Genomic DNA, 15,195 nt, shown 5'->3' with positions numbered 1-15,195 from the left:
AGGGCACAAAATGTTGCTCAATCTGAATAGAAAAAATCTTGGCTGGAGTTACACATTGCTGCACAACCCCACATCTGGAAACTGATTTTTTGATTCCCACCAGTGACTTCATATCTTAGTCAGTGAACTCATTTGTTAGAGGGCATGAGAAAGATCAAGATGACCCATACTTGAAATATTCTAGAGAAATGATTCAAAGTGATAAAAAGAACTGATTTTATTATAATACAACACAACATGTATTTGTTATCCATTTAAAAAGGATTGGTCACAAATAGTTATTTTTAATAACTGTTATCAGCTGACACTACGGCTGTCACGATTTTCAGTCCTTTCATGCTTTATTACAAAAAACAAGTATTGATTGAAAAATCAACAAAAAAGCAACAACAAAACTCCAACATAATAGTATACCTTCTCAAAGAGATTCTCGTTCAGATGTTCAGCTTTGAAAACCACCCCTGTTTCCCCCCCAGCCTCCTCTGAATCCCCCCCTCCCTCCAAATCCTCCTCCTCCAGCTCCTCTATATCCTCCACCCGCATTAGATCCTCTGTATCCACCACCAGACCCCCTAAATCCAGACCCCCTGAAGCCACCTCTATCAGACCCCCTGAATCCACCCCCGCTGCCACGGAAGCCTCCAGACCCTCTGAAGCCGCCTCCACCACCCTGGTATCCTCCACCTCCTCTATATCCTCCACCAGACCAGGATCCACCACCTCCGCCACCTCTGTATCCTCCTCCTCCACGGCCCCTGAACTCTCCACCCCCTCCAAAATCAGTACGGGCCATCTTGGGTGGACGTGGACCATCTCCAAAGCTGTAAAAACCAACAATTAGAGATGTTAAAAAGAGTTCAGTCATAATATCTACCTTATTTTTCCCATAAGAGCAGACACAGCCATTTTTAAATTTAATGGGTCTGGCTTCCGGGTCTCATCCGCGTCCAGATTTTTTTATCAGTACAAAACAGCTCGTTTTGCTGTTTGATAATGCAAACTGTTGTGTCTTACCATATTTTAATGTAATATCTTAATTATAAACACAGTGGTTTGTAGTGCAAACAGTTTTACCGTTTCGTCTTGTCGTTTCCCTATGGTGGCTAATGAACTGGAAATATCACACGTTACCAGAAAAGCTTGCTTACACATTGAAAAATAAGGTGAATAGGTTCAATTATCTCACCGCTGGTTGGAGACCATGAGGTTGATGCCTGCTGACGAGGGTCTAGACACAAGCCGAATGACGTTCAGCAAGCGCTCATTGGTGGGATCCAAATTTCCGATGTATTCTGGGTCTTTGGTCACCTCTACCACCAGGGCTTCCATCGCTGCACGCAGGGAAGCAACACCACCGGCTATATCATGAGGAATCTTCAGTTTGATCCTACATAAGGAAGAAACATTCTTGATCAGTACGCGAATATTCGGCTTGCTACCAAGATTCCTGACTCTTTATTTTGTTGTTTATTGTTTAATACATACCAGTCATCAAGCTCAACAACTTCACCATTGGAGGTGATCTTCTTTGAGCCGAACAGAATAAGCTGAAGAGGACTGACAAGAGTCATTCCTTTGGCAGAAATGGCTCGAGTTCGGATCTGTAATTACAAAAGACAAATTATATTTGAGCACTTCTAAAAGCTGACAAAAAAAAACTTTTAGCAGATATACACAACCATTCAAAAGACTGGGGTTGGTAAAATTATCAGTTTTTTTTAAGAAATAAATACTTTAATTCACCAAGGATGCATTCAAATTGTTCAAAAGTCACAGGAATAATTCAGAAATGAAAAAGAAAGAAAAAAAAAAACCATACATCAACAGAAAGCTTATTTGTGACCCTGGGCCAAAAAAACAATTATAATGGTCAGTTTTTGAGATTTATATGAGATAAATACGATTTCCATTGATATATGGTTTGTTAGGATAGGACAATATTTGGCCTAGATACAAGTATCTGAAAATCTGGAATCTGAGGATGCAAAAAAAAAAAAAAAAAAAAAAAAAAAAAAATCAAAATACTGTCCAAAGTTGTCCAAATGAAGTTCTTAGAAATGCACATTACTCATCAAAAAGTATGTTTTGATATATTTACAGTAGGACATTTACAACATATCTTCATGGAACATGATCTTTACTTAATATCCTAATGATTTTTGTGTAAAAGAAAAATCAATAATTATGACCCATACAAAGTTTTGTTGGCTGTTGCTACAAATATACCCATGCTACTTTGTGTTCGAGGGTCACATTTATTTGATTGGACTGGATTCTAATAAGACTGGATTCTATTATTAGAATGAACAATGTTCCACCCCCAAATATTATCTGCAATTGACTAGCCAGTAAAAAAGCATGGTTTATGGCTGTGATGTAACTGAAGTCTCTATCAAGTCTAAATGATGTAGAAAACAAGACTGGCAAACCCACCTTTTCCCCAAAGACAAAAAAGGGAGATGGATACACCAAATCGTGGTTGCTGAAAGGACAGTTGACTGAGGATTTGTGAATGAGAGCATTTCGCCCCTCTGTGGTCAGGATCTTCCTTTTCTCTTTGTGGTAACACACGTTTGGGTAAGAGCCAAACGTCAGCAAAGAGATCACCACATCCAAGTTATTGTCTGGTCCCACAGTGTTAAACACCTGATTCATGAGGCACTCTACAAGAATGGGAAAAGATCCACTTTAGAATCTCTCTAAATAATATCGGAGGACTGAAATTAGCATGGAAGTGCATTAAGAAGCACAGGTTTACCTTCAGGGAAGCCGACGTTGACAAGGATGTCTTTCAGCTGGACTTTGGCCTCCCAGGTCATCCTCAAAGTGGGCATGTTCAGCCTCTTGTGTTCACAAAAACGGATCTCTGCATCCTCACCTCCCATGCTGTAAAATTAGAAATCTATTTATATTGCGAATCGCCCAAGAAATCAAAATGTTTTTAAAAAACTATATAAAATATCTCAATTTAAAACAATGGCATTTGGACTCACCGGACTTCATCCCAGGCCTGGAAGACAGAGAGTAAAGCCACGTGATCTGAGAAACGTGAGCCCGCAAAGTTTCTATGAACAAAACCGAGGCGTTTTCCCTCGTTGATAAAGGGCTCAGGGAAACAGGTTGCCGCTGAGATGGTGCACACAGCATCTCCAACACTAAAAACACACAAACACATACACAACTATAAGTAAACACAACAGATAATTTATGGGGGAAAAAAAAAAAAAAAAGTCATGTGGCACAAAAGACTATGGCTATTGAAAACTTTACTTTGCCATCACAGGAATAAAATTCCATACAAATACATTAAAATGTAAAAGCTACACCGCTGTTTAAAAGTTTGGGATCAGTAAGATTTAATGTTTTAAAGAAATTTCTTATGCTCATCAAGACTGCATTTATTTGATCAAAAATACAGAAAAAAATAATACTGTAAAATATTTTTACAATGTAAAATAACTTTTCTATGTGAATAGATAGAATGTAATTTATTCATGTGATGCAACACTTAATTTTCAGCATCTTTACTCCAGTCTTCGGTGTCACATGATCCTTCAGAAATCCTTCTAATATGCTGATTTATTATCAATGTTGAAAACATTAAAAAGTAAAAAAAAAAAAAAAACAGCATTTTGAAATAGAATTTGTAACAATATAAGCTACCATTTGAAAAGTTTGTGGTCAGTAAATTTGTATTCTTCTTTGTTTGAAAGAAATTAACACTTATTCAGCAAGGATGTGTTAAATTAATAAAAATAGATAGCAAAGACTGTTAGAAAAGATTTATATTTGGAATAAATGCTGTTCTTTTTAGCTTTTTATTCAAAGAATCCAGAAAAAAAAAAAAAAAAAAAAAAAAATCACAGCTTCCAAAACATTAAGCAGCACAACTATTTCCAACACTGATAATAAATCAGATTTTTGAAGAATAATGGGTGATGAAAATTCTGTCTGGCATCATATGAATAAGTTAAGTTTTCGAATATATTAAAATAGAAAAACATTACTTTAAATTGTAATATTATTTCACAATATTACTCCTTTTTCTGTATTTTTGCTTCAAGTAAATGCAACTTTTGAATGGCAGTGTATTTTTTTAATTGTAATATTTAACACTGATACAGTTTTAATATTTTGCATTTATAAAATAAACAGCACTGGCAGTCTTTACCTTTAGAAACCTTAAAAAAAAACAACTTTTGAACAGTAGTGTATAATTAATAGTGTTTTTCTTACTTTACTGTTCTTTTTGGGGTTAACAATGACTTATATGTTCTTGACAGCTTTTCACAAACAGCCAAGGTTGGATGAATAAACTTACTTAAAGATGCATCCCATGATCATCATCTTTCCCAGGCGTGGTTCGATTGGCAGTTTGGCCAGAATGCGTCCCAGTGGAGTCAGCTCATCGTTGGAGTCTAGAGCATCCAGCTCTGGAGAGCAGCAGAGGCTTGTTTGATTTTATTCACTTGAACATCATTAATATTAAGACATGTAACACAAAAGCTCTACCTCTCAGTGTATGTTCAGCTTCAATAACGGCATCCAACGGAGGCGGCTCAATGGCTTTGGACAAGAAATTCCCAATGGCACCCAGTCTCAGTAGCTTAATGCTGAGGGCCACCTCATGCAGTGGTGTGCGGAAGATTTCAGGAGTCATATGGGTCTCCAGTCTGCATTACAATCATTGCAATCATCAACATTTTAGTTCATGTGTGATTTTGTTTGAAGTCTTGATACAAATGAAAAATGACATGTCATACTTTTCAAAACGAGCTCTGCTGCACAGGTGAAAGCAGAAGCCTGGTTTGACTCTGCCAGCTCGCCCCTTTCTCTGCTCAAGGTTGGTCTTGGAGGCCCATACTGTGGCGTAGTTTGTCATGTTGTTGTGAGAAGTGAACAACTTCACTTTCTGCCTGAACAACACATATTTGGTATGTAAAACCATTTGTGGATTAATCAGAGCATATAGAGAAAAGAAATGTTCAAAGAGAAGAAAAAAAAAAAAAAGGTCATCCTCATGTCGTTCCAAACTTGTTACCATTGACTTCCATTGTATGGACCAAAAAAATTAACATTTCATGATATCTTGGAGTGACATGAGGGTGAATAAACAACAGAATTGTAATTTTTGGGTAAATCTTTTTTTTTTAATTAAAGGTGGTACTTACTTGCAGGAGTCAAGGACGAAGACCACATCATTGATGGTAATGCTGGTCTCAGCGATGTTGGTGGACAAAATGACCTGTGGTGTGGTCACAAAATTAATTTAAAACAAGTTTTAATACATTATTTCATGTATTGCACAATGAAACATCTCCAGACCTTAGTCACACCATCAGGAACCGGCTCAAACACTCGTCTCTGTTCTTCTCTGGGAATCTGAGAGTGAAGAGGCAGGATTCGGTATCGATGACCACCTTTGAGAGACAATATTGGAGGAATCACTATGAGTTGTATTAAGAGATCAGGAAAAACATGTCAAAATATCTGAAGACAACATTTTGCTTGAATGTGAGAAGAATATCATTACAAACCAAAGTGAGGGCTCATCTCCAGGTGTTTCTGCATGGAGTAGATGAGGTTCCAGCCTGGCAGGAACACTAGCACAGCCCCTGGTACTTCCAGTGTTTCAATGTACTTCAGCAAAGCCTCAATCAGCTCGAATGGAGTTTCCTTCTCATTCAACTGAGACATGGCACGCTTGGTTTCAGGAGAATACTCATTTCCACAGATGACATTACAGTTCATCTGCAGAACACAAAAAATACAAACGTCAAGCATTTCCAGACTCAATTTATGTACATTTAAGTAAACTATTATCTGATCAGTGTTGTGGAGTTAAGTTTAGTTAATTAATTGCAGCTCTTCATCAACTTTGTTTTCAAGGTATGAAACATTATGAATTATTTCTAATGAATTTACTGTAAAATTATTTATTTTTTTTTAGAAAATAAGTTTCTTAAAGGATTAGTTCAAACCAGAATTAAATCCTCATGTCATCCAAGATCTTCATGTCTTCCTTTTTTTCAGTCAAAAAGAAATTCAAGTTTTTTAAGGTACACATTTTTCTCCATATAGTAGACTAACTGCTCATTACCCTTCTAAAACGATTACATAATGCATAACGTTGTCAACAGTGGTTAAAAAGTATTTACATTTTTTTTTTTTTTAGAAATGACCAATCATTTTACTAGACAAGACTCTAATTCTTTAGCTGGGATTAAGTAGAGCCAATTGAAGCTGCTTTTAAACTGCAATTCAGACCTTCAACCCGCTGATCCCCACTGAAGTCCACTATATGGAGAAAAATCCTGGAATGTTTTCCTCAAAAACCTTAACTTCTTTTTGACTGAAGAAAGAAAGACTATAGGGGTGAGTAAATTTTCACAATTTTAATTCAGGAGTGAACTAATTCTTTAAACTCACTAAGGCTACATTTATTAGATAAAAAAATTATGTAAAATAGTAAAACATTTTCTGAAATACTACAACAATATGACGTCTCAAGTCATTGCTTGAGTCTTCGGTATCACATTATCATTCAGATATTATTCTGATTTGGTGTTCAAGGAAATTCTTATTAACATGATACTTTTAAACTGCATTTATAAAAGAATATTCTAATTCATTAAATATATATATTTTTGTAACAATGTACAAGTCTTTACTGTCAATTTTTGTAATTTAATGCCTCCCTGCTGAATTTCTTAATGTATTATTTCTGCGTTTTTCTAATTGGCTTTGACTTCAGTCAATGTCAGAATAAAAGCAATTTATATCTTAAATGTGTGTACTTTTCTTTGGTATAATACTTATTTAAAACAAAATACATACATCTTCCTCTCCACCTTCTTCATCCTTATCTTTTTTCTTCCGGTCCATTGGTGGTGGTACGAACTGAGTCATCTGAATGCAGTCTTCAAGGAAATACTCTGGAGATATCAAAACACAAATTATACACTAGCAGATTGTTAAAACGAATTCAACAGTGTTTTTTATAGTGTTTGTCATCCAGTATGTGAGATTATATTAATATTATTAAATATTAAATAATACAGCACATTGTAAAAACATGCTTCTCACCTTGCACAGGATGTGCACGTCCATGCACCTCAATGACAGGACAGTTAAAAAAGTACTCCCTAAACATTGTTGTGTCAATGGTTGCAGACATGAGGATGATGCGCACTTCGGGGTAAGCCTGGACCACATCTCTCAACACAACCAACAGGAAATCACTCTGGACAGAAAAACATACTTGTGAATACAGTGAGACGTATCGGTCAAAACCCATTTAAAGCGCATATGTGACCCTGGACCACAAAACCAGCCATAGGGACAATTTTTTGAAATTACATACATCATCTGAAAGCTGAATAAATGAGCTTTCCTTTGATGTATGGATTTGTTAGGATAGGACAATTTTTGGCTGAGATACAACTATTTGAAAATAATAATGTCTCTAAATAGAGAAAATTGCCTTTAAAGTTGTCCAAATGAAGTTCTTAGCATTGTGTCTTACTAATCAAAAATTAAGATAAAATATTTATGGTAGGAAATGGACAAAATATCTTCAAGAAACATGATCTTCACCTAATACGTCAATGATTTTTGGCATAAAACTAAAATTGATCATTTTGACTCACACAATGTATTGTTGGCTATTGCTACAAATATACCCATGCTACTCATGACTGGTTTTGGTTATATGGTATGATAAGATTGGACCTTACATTCAAGTCCCTCTCATGGATTTCATCCACAATCACATGACTGATCCCACGGATACCAGCTTCCAGCTTCCTCAGGAGCACCCCTGTAATTAAGACATTTATAGGTCTATCACCCAATCATGCGCAGTGCGCCACAGTAAGAGAACACAAAGCGGAACATACCAACTGTGCAGAAGAGGATGCTGGCGTGAGGTCTGGGCAGGACAGACTCAAAACGCACACTGTAGCCACAGCTTTTCCCCACCTCCTCTCCTCTCTCGAACGATACACGTTCGGACACTGACACAGCACTGATCCGTCTTGGCTAAGAGGATGAACAGCAGCATTATTGTCTTTTTTATTGTGACAGCACACAAAATCAATAAGAATGTCAACAGACTCACCTGCGTAACGATGATATTGCATTCAGATGCCCTGTTTCCCTGTAGGAATTCATCCAAGATGTACTGAGGAACCTGAGTGGTCTTTCCACAGCCAGTGGCTCCACGAATGATGACCACTGGGTTATTGTGAATTGCAGTCATGATTTGCTCCTCAAAGTTCTTGACAGGCAGCTGACTTCGCTCTGAGAGAATCTGTAAAAAAACAACAAACAAACAAAAAAAAAAACCCACATTTGTCTGGGTTAGTTGATTTGACAAAACCAAATGCATTTTGAAAACTACAAAACTCCTTGAAGGCAGTTTTTTTCTCACCGTCTGCAAATTTGTGTCCTGTTCAAGCTGATAGTTGAGCTCATGCAGTAGGTCTGTGTTGATCTGTTCTGGTGTACACTGCAAACCAAATTACAGTAGGTTTTCAGTGGCATGAGTAAAACGTCAAAGAATTTACTTGTACCTGAACTTCAAAAGGGACTCTTTTTTTATTTGTGATATCATGTCTCAGTCTGAATTACATTCACACTGGTGTTTTAGGCCAAATTAGAATATCTTAATAACAACAACAGTAACAACGATGTATTGTATAACAACTGCGCTGTAAAATAAATGAAAATAAATATTTCATACGTATATTATTTTTGCTTTAAACCACAGTAGGGAAATTACAATGATACTTTCCTAATTGCTACACTTCAAAGAGATATTCTGAATATGGACTGCAGTAATGATACCAATTTAAACCACTAGCTGCCAGCAATTTATACTATACTATTACTTTTAAGATTTTATTTTGATGGAAACGGCAGTAGAGGTTTTATTTTGAAAGAAAACAGGCTTACAAAAATAAAGCATAACGGTTGGTCGGCCATTGCGTTCCCAAACACTCACAGCAAATGCAATAAACAAGTTCACTGCATTCATTCACTGTCAACTGAGCCATTCTGAAGTGCAAAAAATCACCAACGAAATATGGGCTTCACTTTGAAATGTATAGCGAAAACAGACTTGATGAAGGAATTAAGCCATATTGCGCTTTTGGTTTTCGTTTGACAGATACTGTGCCAAAGCATAATGGCCCAAAACACAACTTTAAAGACCCTTTATGTTAGAATAAGAAGTTTAAATATATTATAAAACTTTTTGCCTGGAAGGCCTATTGTCTCATAATCGTGTGACAATGATAATATCTAGACAGTTTTGCTATCCCGATGTCACTATATTGATATTATTGTTACATCAGTACTAGGGCTGTCCCCGAATAGTCGAAGATTCGATGCATCGATATGCGGAGCCTGATTCGACCACCGATCTCACAGTCGAATCTTCGCGGGTGAAACGAGCATCATACCATTTTGGCAATATGGGGGTGCTCAATGTCTAATTGCACACAGAACTACTGGTTTTGTATGGTTATATTAAGTTATATACAGCCTTTGATTATGATAATGCAGTAAAAACAAAAGTGAAAAGAAAGAAGCGTTCAATAAATATTTTTAACGTGTTTGTGAATAAATCTAACCACCCCTGTGACAGATTTAATTTTCACTTGCCCTGATCCATGATGAGATGCGGACCATCTTGACCGCAGGGATTAGGCGGCGATCACACCGAACGCGTTTTTGCAATTGGAGGCGCCTCTTTTGAATGGTTTTCTGTTGGCAGTGAGCGTTCTGCGCTCTGTTTATGCGCCCCCCGCGCCTCACGTTTTTGCAGGAGCGCTCTGAGCGCCTGAAGTTGAAAAAAAAAAAATCAACTCTGAGCGGAAAAACGCCCAACGTCATTCGCGTTCTTTTCCATTGTCCAATCGAATGAATGGAGAGGCGGGTCTTCTGTTGTGATGGCGAAAGTTTACCGTTGCTTAAAAAGTCCGGAGACTGCAAGAAATGGAGGAGAAACCTTTGGTGTCTATCGTGGGTAACCAGGAGCTGTATTATTTAGGGTTTCTGCTAATATGACAGCTTACTTAACAGCAAAAAACTAAGATTTTAGAGCGTTCGCGCTATAATCCTTTGATTTGACTGACAGGACAGCTGTTTCGGTCGTTGCTTAGCAAAAAAGGCAGTGCTGTGCGCCTCGCGTTTTTAGAACTAAAAGACGCGTTCTGTGTTTTTATTTAAACCTAAATAAGTTCGTCTGTCAGTTGGCAGGCAGTTTTGGTCGCTTTATTAAAAGTTGTTGCTGTGTGCAGTGTGTAAAATAAAATAAACCCTCCTGCTGACTATAGTGTTGTGCCCCTCCCAACCCATTCACACACACACATAGGCCTAGATGATTCGACTATCGGTCGACTACAGAAAGATTCGAAAATTCTGATTCGACTATGAAAATTCATAGTCAGGGACAGCCCTAATCAGTACCAATTTAACTTGCTATCATTCAACTTAAACAACAGACTCACAAATGCCAGCGGCCCTTCGTCGATGTTGGAGCTGGTCCAGGGGTTCCAGTTGACCTGTGGTGGAGACCACGGCACCACTCCTGCCATGCTTTGCCTTTGTGAAGGCTCAAAGTGAGCCATCTTCCCTTGCACCAGAGATACTGGACTGTTGGGGTCCTGAGGCTAAAAAGGGACACATATTCTTACTTATTCCTAATAGTAATGATTATAAGTTAAGCAGGTTTTTGTTCAACACTTACAGGAGGAGGGATCTGGATGCCAAGTTCCTGCACAATAGTGTGTATTTGATGCTGTACATCATCACTGAGATTCACTTCATATACATCCACCTATCACAGACACCAAAACAGGAGGTTAGAAGATTTAGAAACACATGGTTCTCAGAAGCTAGATCAACTGGGTTGTTAAACTTACACTCTCTCCTTCTTTTTTCTTGGTCTGTCCTGTGTAGGCTTCGATGACCCCCAAATGGTAAAGCTGACGGACAAGAGACAGCGCACAAGACTGGGCGGCCAGCTTCTTCGTAGAGCCATGTTCACGAGCGGTAACCTCTGGAAAAGTAGGGTGGCTTTAGCAAGGACGCAACTTCTGATGTCAAACTATTTCCCTTGACCTACAGTTTATTATGTAGAACGTTTTCTGATACTTACTCCTACCCAGTTGTCTTACAAAGATAGTCATCTCAGCAATAAAACTCCTATAACAGAGCAAGATTTAAAATCAAGACGTCCCAACATAACATTCAGCCCACAGGGGGATTTATAAGATTTAAGAACCAACAAACTGACCTCTTAAAGGGACCGCACATGAGATCAACAGAGTGACATTTCAGCGCAGAGTCCGTACTGGACAACCCATCCTGACCAGGTTTGTTTTTCTGCCAGACTTCTAAACATGCTGTTATTCCTTTTTTGGTACTGGAGGCCTTGACCCCTGATGGACGAGTGACACCAGAAATCACAACCAGACATTATTTTGCCTCTCCCACCTCTAAACCCAACCAATCGCATACTTCAACCATGTGACCTCTTAGTGTAGCCTAAGTCATGTCACATGTTTTCCCCCATGTAAGGTTGTGATTTCTGGCATCTCTTTTGTCCTCCATTCAAGATTACATGCTACATGGGTGAATCTCACAAAAACATGTCCAGGTCACACTACAAAACAAAACAAAACTATTGGTCCCAATTAACTTTTTTATACATTATTAACAATAATAATGCCTATTTTTAGAATATTAAGACAGTTTTTGCATAAAAAAAATAGATAAAAATAAAAAATGCTCCTAAATATTTTTTTTTTTTTACTTTTTAATAATAATAATAATAATAATGTTTTTTAAACATCAAGATATTTTTTGTATAATAAAACAATATTAAATAAATAAAACTAATAAAATTATGGTCCTAAAAAAGCCATTTTTTGCTTTTTTTATTTTTAATAATAAATAATAGTAACATTTTAGAACTTTAGGGTATTTTTTGCATAAAAATATACATTGCTCTTTAAACGGACATTTAACTTTTTGATAATAATAATGATGATAATAATAATAAAGCCTGTTTTTATAACATTTAGAATTTTTGCAGCATAAAACAAAATTTAATAAAAGTACTTGTCCTAAAAAGAGTTAATTTTTTTTTTTAGTAATAATAATAATAAAGCCTGTTTTTAGAACAAATATATTATTTACATAAAAAAAAATACATACATACATAAAAAATATTGTTAGTGAAATAAACTTTTTTCATAATAATAATGCCTGTTTTTAGAACATTAAAATATTATTTGCATAACAAAAAAAAAAAAAACAATACTGGTCCTAAAATAGACATCATTTACTTTTATTTTTTTATAATAAAAACAACAATAATAATAAAGCCTGTTTTTAGAACATTACGGGTTTTTTTTGCATAACAAAACAATATTAAACTAAATAATGTCAAGAAAAAAAAATATTGCTTCTATTATAGTCCTTTTACTTATAAATAAAGCCTGTTTTTAAAACATATTTTTTCACTGATATTATGACAAGTAGGAAGATTGCTCTTATACAGTATTTTACATATACAATGAAATATGACCTTGACATGTTCTTGACAAGTTTCGTGAGATTCATCCATAAGACATTGATGATTTTGTATGGTAACATCCAAGATGAGACTGTGTTTTAGTAGTCTGAGATCTCATTGAGGTTAGATACACATCAAGGAGTTCTCTGTCATTGTTTCAGTCCAGCAGAAAAACAAACCCTTGACATATTACATTTAAATGCAAAGTCTAATTTTTTTGATGAGGAGTTTTTAACTGAAAACATTAGCCTACAAATGACTCATTCTCCTAAACAGCACATGTAATGGAACAACTCAGCTACTGCAGCAAATGGGAATGATCTAACCTGTTGTGGTCAGGCCCAACTTGGCTGTACTTGTAGTCGGTTTGGTTCTTTTCCTTCTGAAAGAACTGGTTCAGACGAGCCTTAGCATTGTCCAGAGTCCAGTTCCCATGCAGGCCAGCATTCAGATCAACCTCCTCAGATTCTAAAGTCTTGAGGAATGAGAAAAAAATATATATTCTCAGAAACATTCTAGAAGGGTCGTCAAAAAAAAAAAAAAGGCTGAAAGAAAAATTAAGACTTACTGCTTTTGCATCCTGTTCATCTCTCTTAGAGTAATACGCCTGCAGATTGGCTCCTCGCTCCCATTGGGCATTACCAAAACCGGAACCGGAACCAGAACCTGAACCTGAATAACCAGAACCAGAATAGCCCAAACCTGTGACTCCAGGAACGGGTGCAGAAACCTCAGAATGTTCTGAGAAATAGAAGAATACAGCATTAAAATGGCTGTTTTAGAGTATTTTTCCACTTGTAAATTGGTTCAATTGGTCCAGACAAAAAAGGAAAATAATACATTTGTTTCTGGTCCGCTTAGCGTTCACAGCACACTGGCAAAAACCTAAAGATATCGAACCTAAAGGCATAGAGATACCTTCCTCTGCTCATTTTCATTTGGATACACCACTTTTTCCCTTCTTGAAATCATGTTGCATAGCATCGTATCTTGTCATTACTTACGGTTTTTGGTTAGTTTAGAAGTATTTGATCCATGTTGTGTTCATGTTTTAATCGAACCGCACCAAGGTTCGTTTGGAAGTGTACCGATACCCATCTTTTTTAGCGGTACCAGTCCGCTTTTTTTGGCGTTTACCAGGGTTTGGACGGCAGCGTTAACACTTACTCAAATGAACCGCACTAACAGAGCAATCGCAATGGAGTTTGTTTTAATCGAACCGAACATGACAAGTGTGAACACACCTTTAGTCGACGTTATAAATGGTTACATTATAGCAAATATTTAGTTAGCAACCAATTACTGGATGAATCTAGGTATAACATAAGATACCTTCCCCTGGTTCCTTTTTCACAGCCAGATGTGGAGGTAATGGACAGTTGGATGGGAGATTTCCAAACCCGCCATTCCCTCCATTCCCTTCTTCATTCCCTTCATCAGGTACGCTGGCCTGAAAACGATAAATGTAAACTCCTTTAGACCTTCCTCAGAACAAAGATGAGCAGTGTAAACATAGATGTGATACTGACCCCTAAAGCAGGAACTTCACCAGGACTAATTTCTTTCATCCGAACAAGGTAATTCACAAAATCTCGGGCTGCGTTGGACTGAGCATCCTTCTTGTTGGTAGAATTTCCCATGCCGATGTAACTGTAACCCTCAATACGCACCTTAAAGAAACGGGTTAAAACAACACCTTTTATTATAAAGTATTTTTATTAAATTCGTACGTGACTTCGAGAGGTCTCTGTCTTTTCTTACCTCACACAAGAATTTCTGTCTGTTTTTATTTCCAGCCGCTCGGATGTCATAGCTCGGGGTTAGCTTCTTTTTTCCACACCAAGCATACAGGAAGTTCTTAATGTCCGCCATTGTTGACGGCCTGCAAGAATTAAATGATTAAAACGAATAAAAAATAAATAAAATAAGATTATTCGCTCATAGGAAAACAATATTTCTCAGAGATAAACGTAACCATGTAACGTCAACGTTTCTGACTGCAAGACTAACGTTAGGTGGAAAAACGATTAAAACTGTAACGCAAGAATAACTGTATCGACTCGTTATTGTGGTAAGCATCTTAAACTGTCTGCGCAAGAAAAATAATACATTTAAAATAGACAAATGTATGCGTGTATGGTATGTACTTGAAGGTAGTCCGCTGCAATGAATGGGCTAACATTAGCTAACGTTAGCCGGTTCCTGCAGCCATATCCAGGCCTTATAATAAAATTACTATTGAACTAAGCTATTAGATGCAAAATAAGATGAAATGCTGAACGTTTGTATCAGAACTTACCTGACAAAGGCCCTTTCGCACAAATCCAAACAAGACCCACACGATATTCAGAAAAGTATGTATGTTACAGGACGGCTTTGCAGAGCACTAAACACACGCACAGCAGAACAGGAAATGACGCAGTCGTAAAAGCGCAGTGCAGAATCGATCGCTGCAAGGCAGATTCGTTAAAGTATTATTGAGTATTATTGAGTTTTGAATATTATTTGATTTAATTTTAGTTCCTATATTTACAGTCAAACCAAAGTGTATTCAGACCGTCAACATTTCTAACATTATTACAGTTTATTCGCTATGGTTTGGGAAATCA

At 36.9% G+C, this 15,195-nt stretch overlaps 1 protein-coding gene across 2 annotated transcripts; it reads right to left on the bottom strand.

Annotated features, from left to right (window-relative positions):
• Positions 1–192: 192 nt before the first annotated feature.
• On the bottom strand, positions 193–15,004 carry dhx9 (DEAH (Asp-Glu-Ala-His) box helicase 9). 2 transcript variants are annotated; one of them, XM_073847687.1, is made up of 28 exons: positions 14,886–15,004; positions 14,348–14,468; positions 14,116–14,256; positions 13,919–14,036; positions 13,155–13,327; positions 12,913–13,061; positions 11,165–11,211; positions 10,929–11,065; positions 10,754–10,843; positions 10,515–10,676; positions 8,432–8,509; positions 8,120–8,311; positions 7,899–8,040; positions 7,737–7,819; positions 7,087–7,243; positions 6,838–6,935; positions 5,538–5,751; positions 5,326–5,420; positions 5,172–5,245; positions 4,764–4,916; positions 4,513–4,673; positions 4,322–4,433; positions 2,994–3,155; positions 2,759–2,886; positions 2,434–2,663; positions 1,486–1,601; positions 1,187–1,387; positions 193–821 (listed from the first exon to the last, which is right to left on the bottom strand). In XM_073847687.1, exons 2-28 carry the CDS (start codon positions 14,456–14,458, stop codon positions 443–445), a joined length of 3,903 nt encoding a protein of 1,300 aa, XP_073703788.1. In that variant the 5' UTR covers positions 14,459–14,468; positions 14,886–15,004; the 3' UTR covers positions 193–442. The 2 variants fall into 2 exon arrangements, with proteins under 2 accessions (XP_073703788.1, XP_073703789.1); XM_073847688.1 differs by having other exon boundaries at positions 13,155–13,258.
• Between the last annotated feature and the right edge of the window lie 191 nt (positions 15,005–15,195).

The sequence above is a fragment of the Garra rufa genome, chromosome 9 (genome assembly GCF_049309525.1).
Source record: "Garra rufa chromosome 9, GarRuf1.0, whole genome shotgun sequence".
Taxonomy (NCBI): domain Eukaryota; kingdom Metazoa; phylum Chordata; class Actinopteri; order Cypriniformes; family Cyprinidae; genus Garra; species Garra rufa.
The sequence above is the reverse complement of the archived record's forward strand: the minus strand, read 5'-3'. Positions and strand labels throughout refer to the sequence as shown.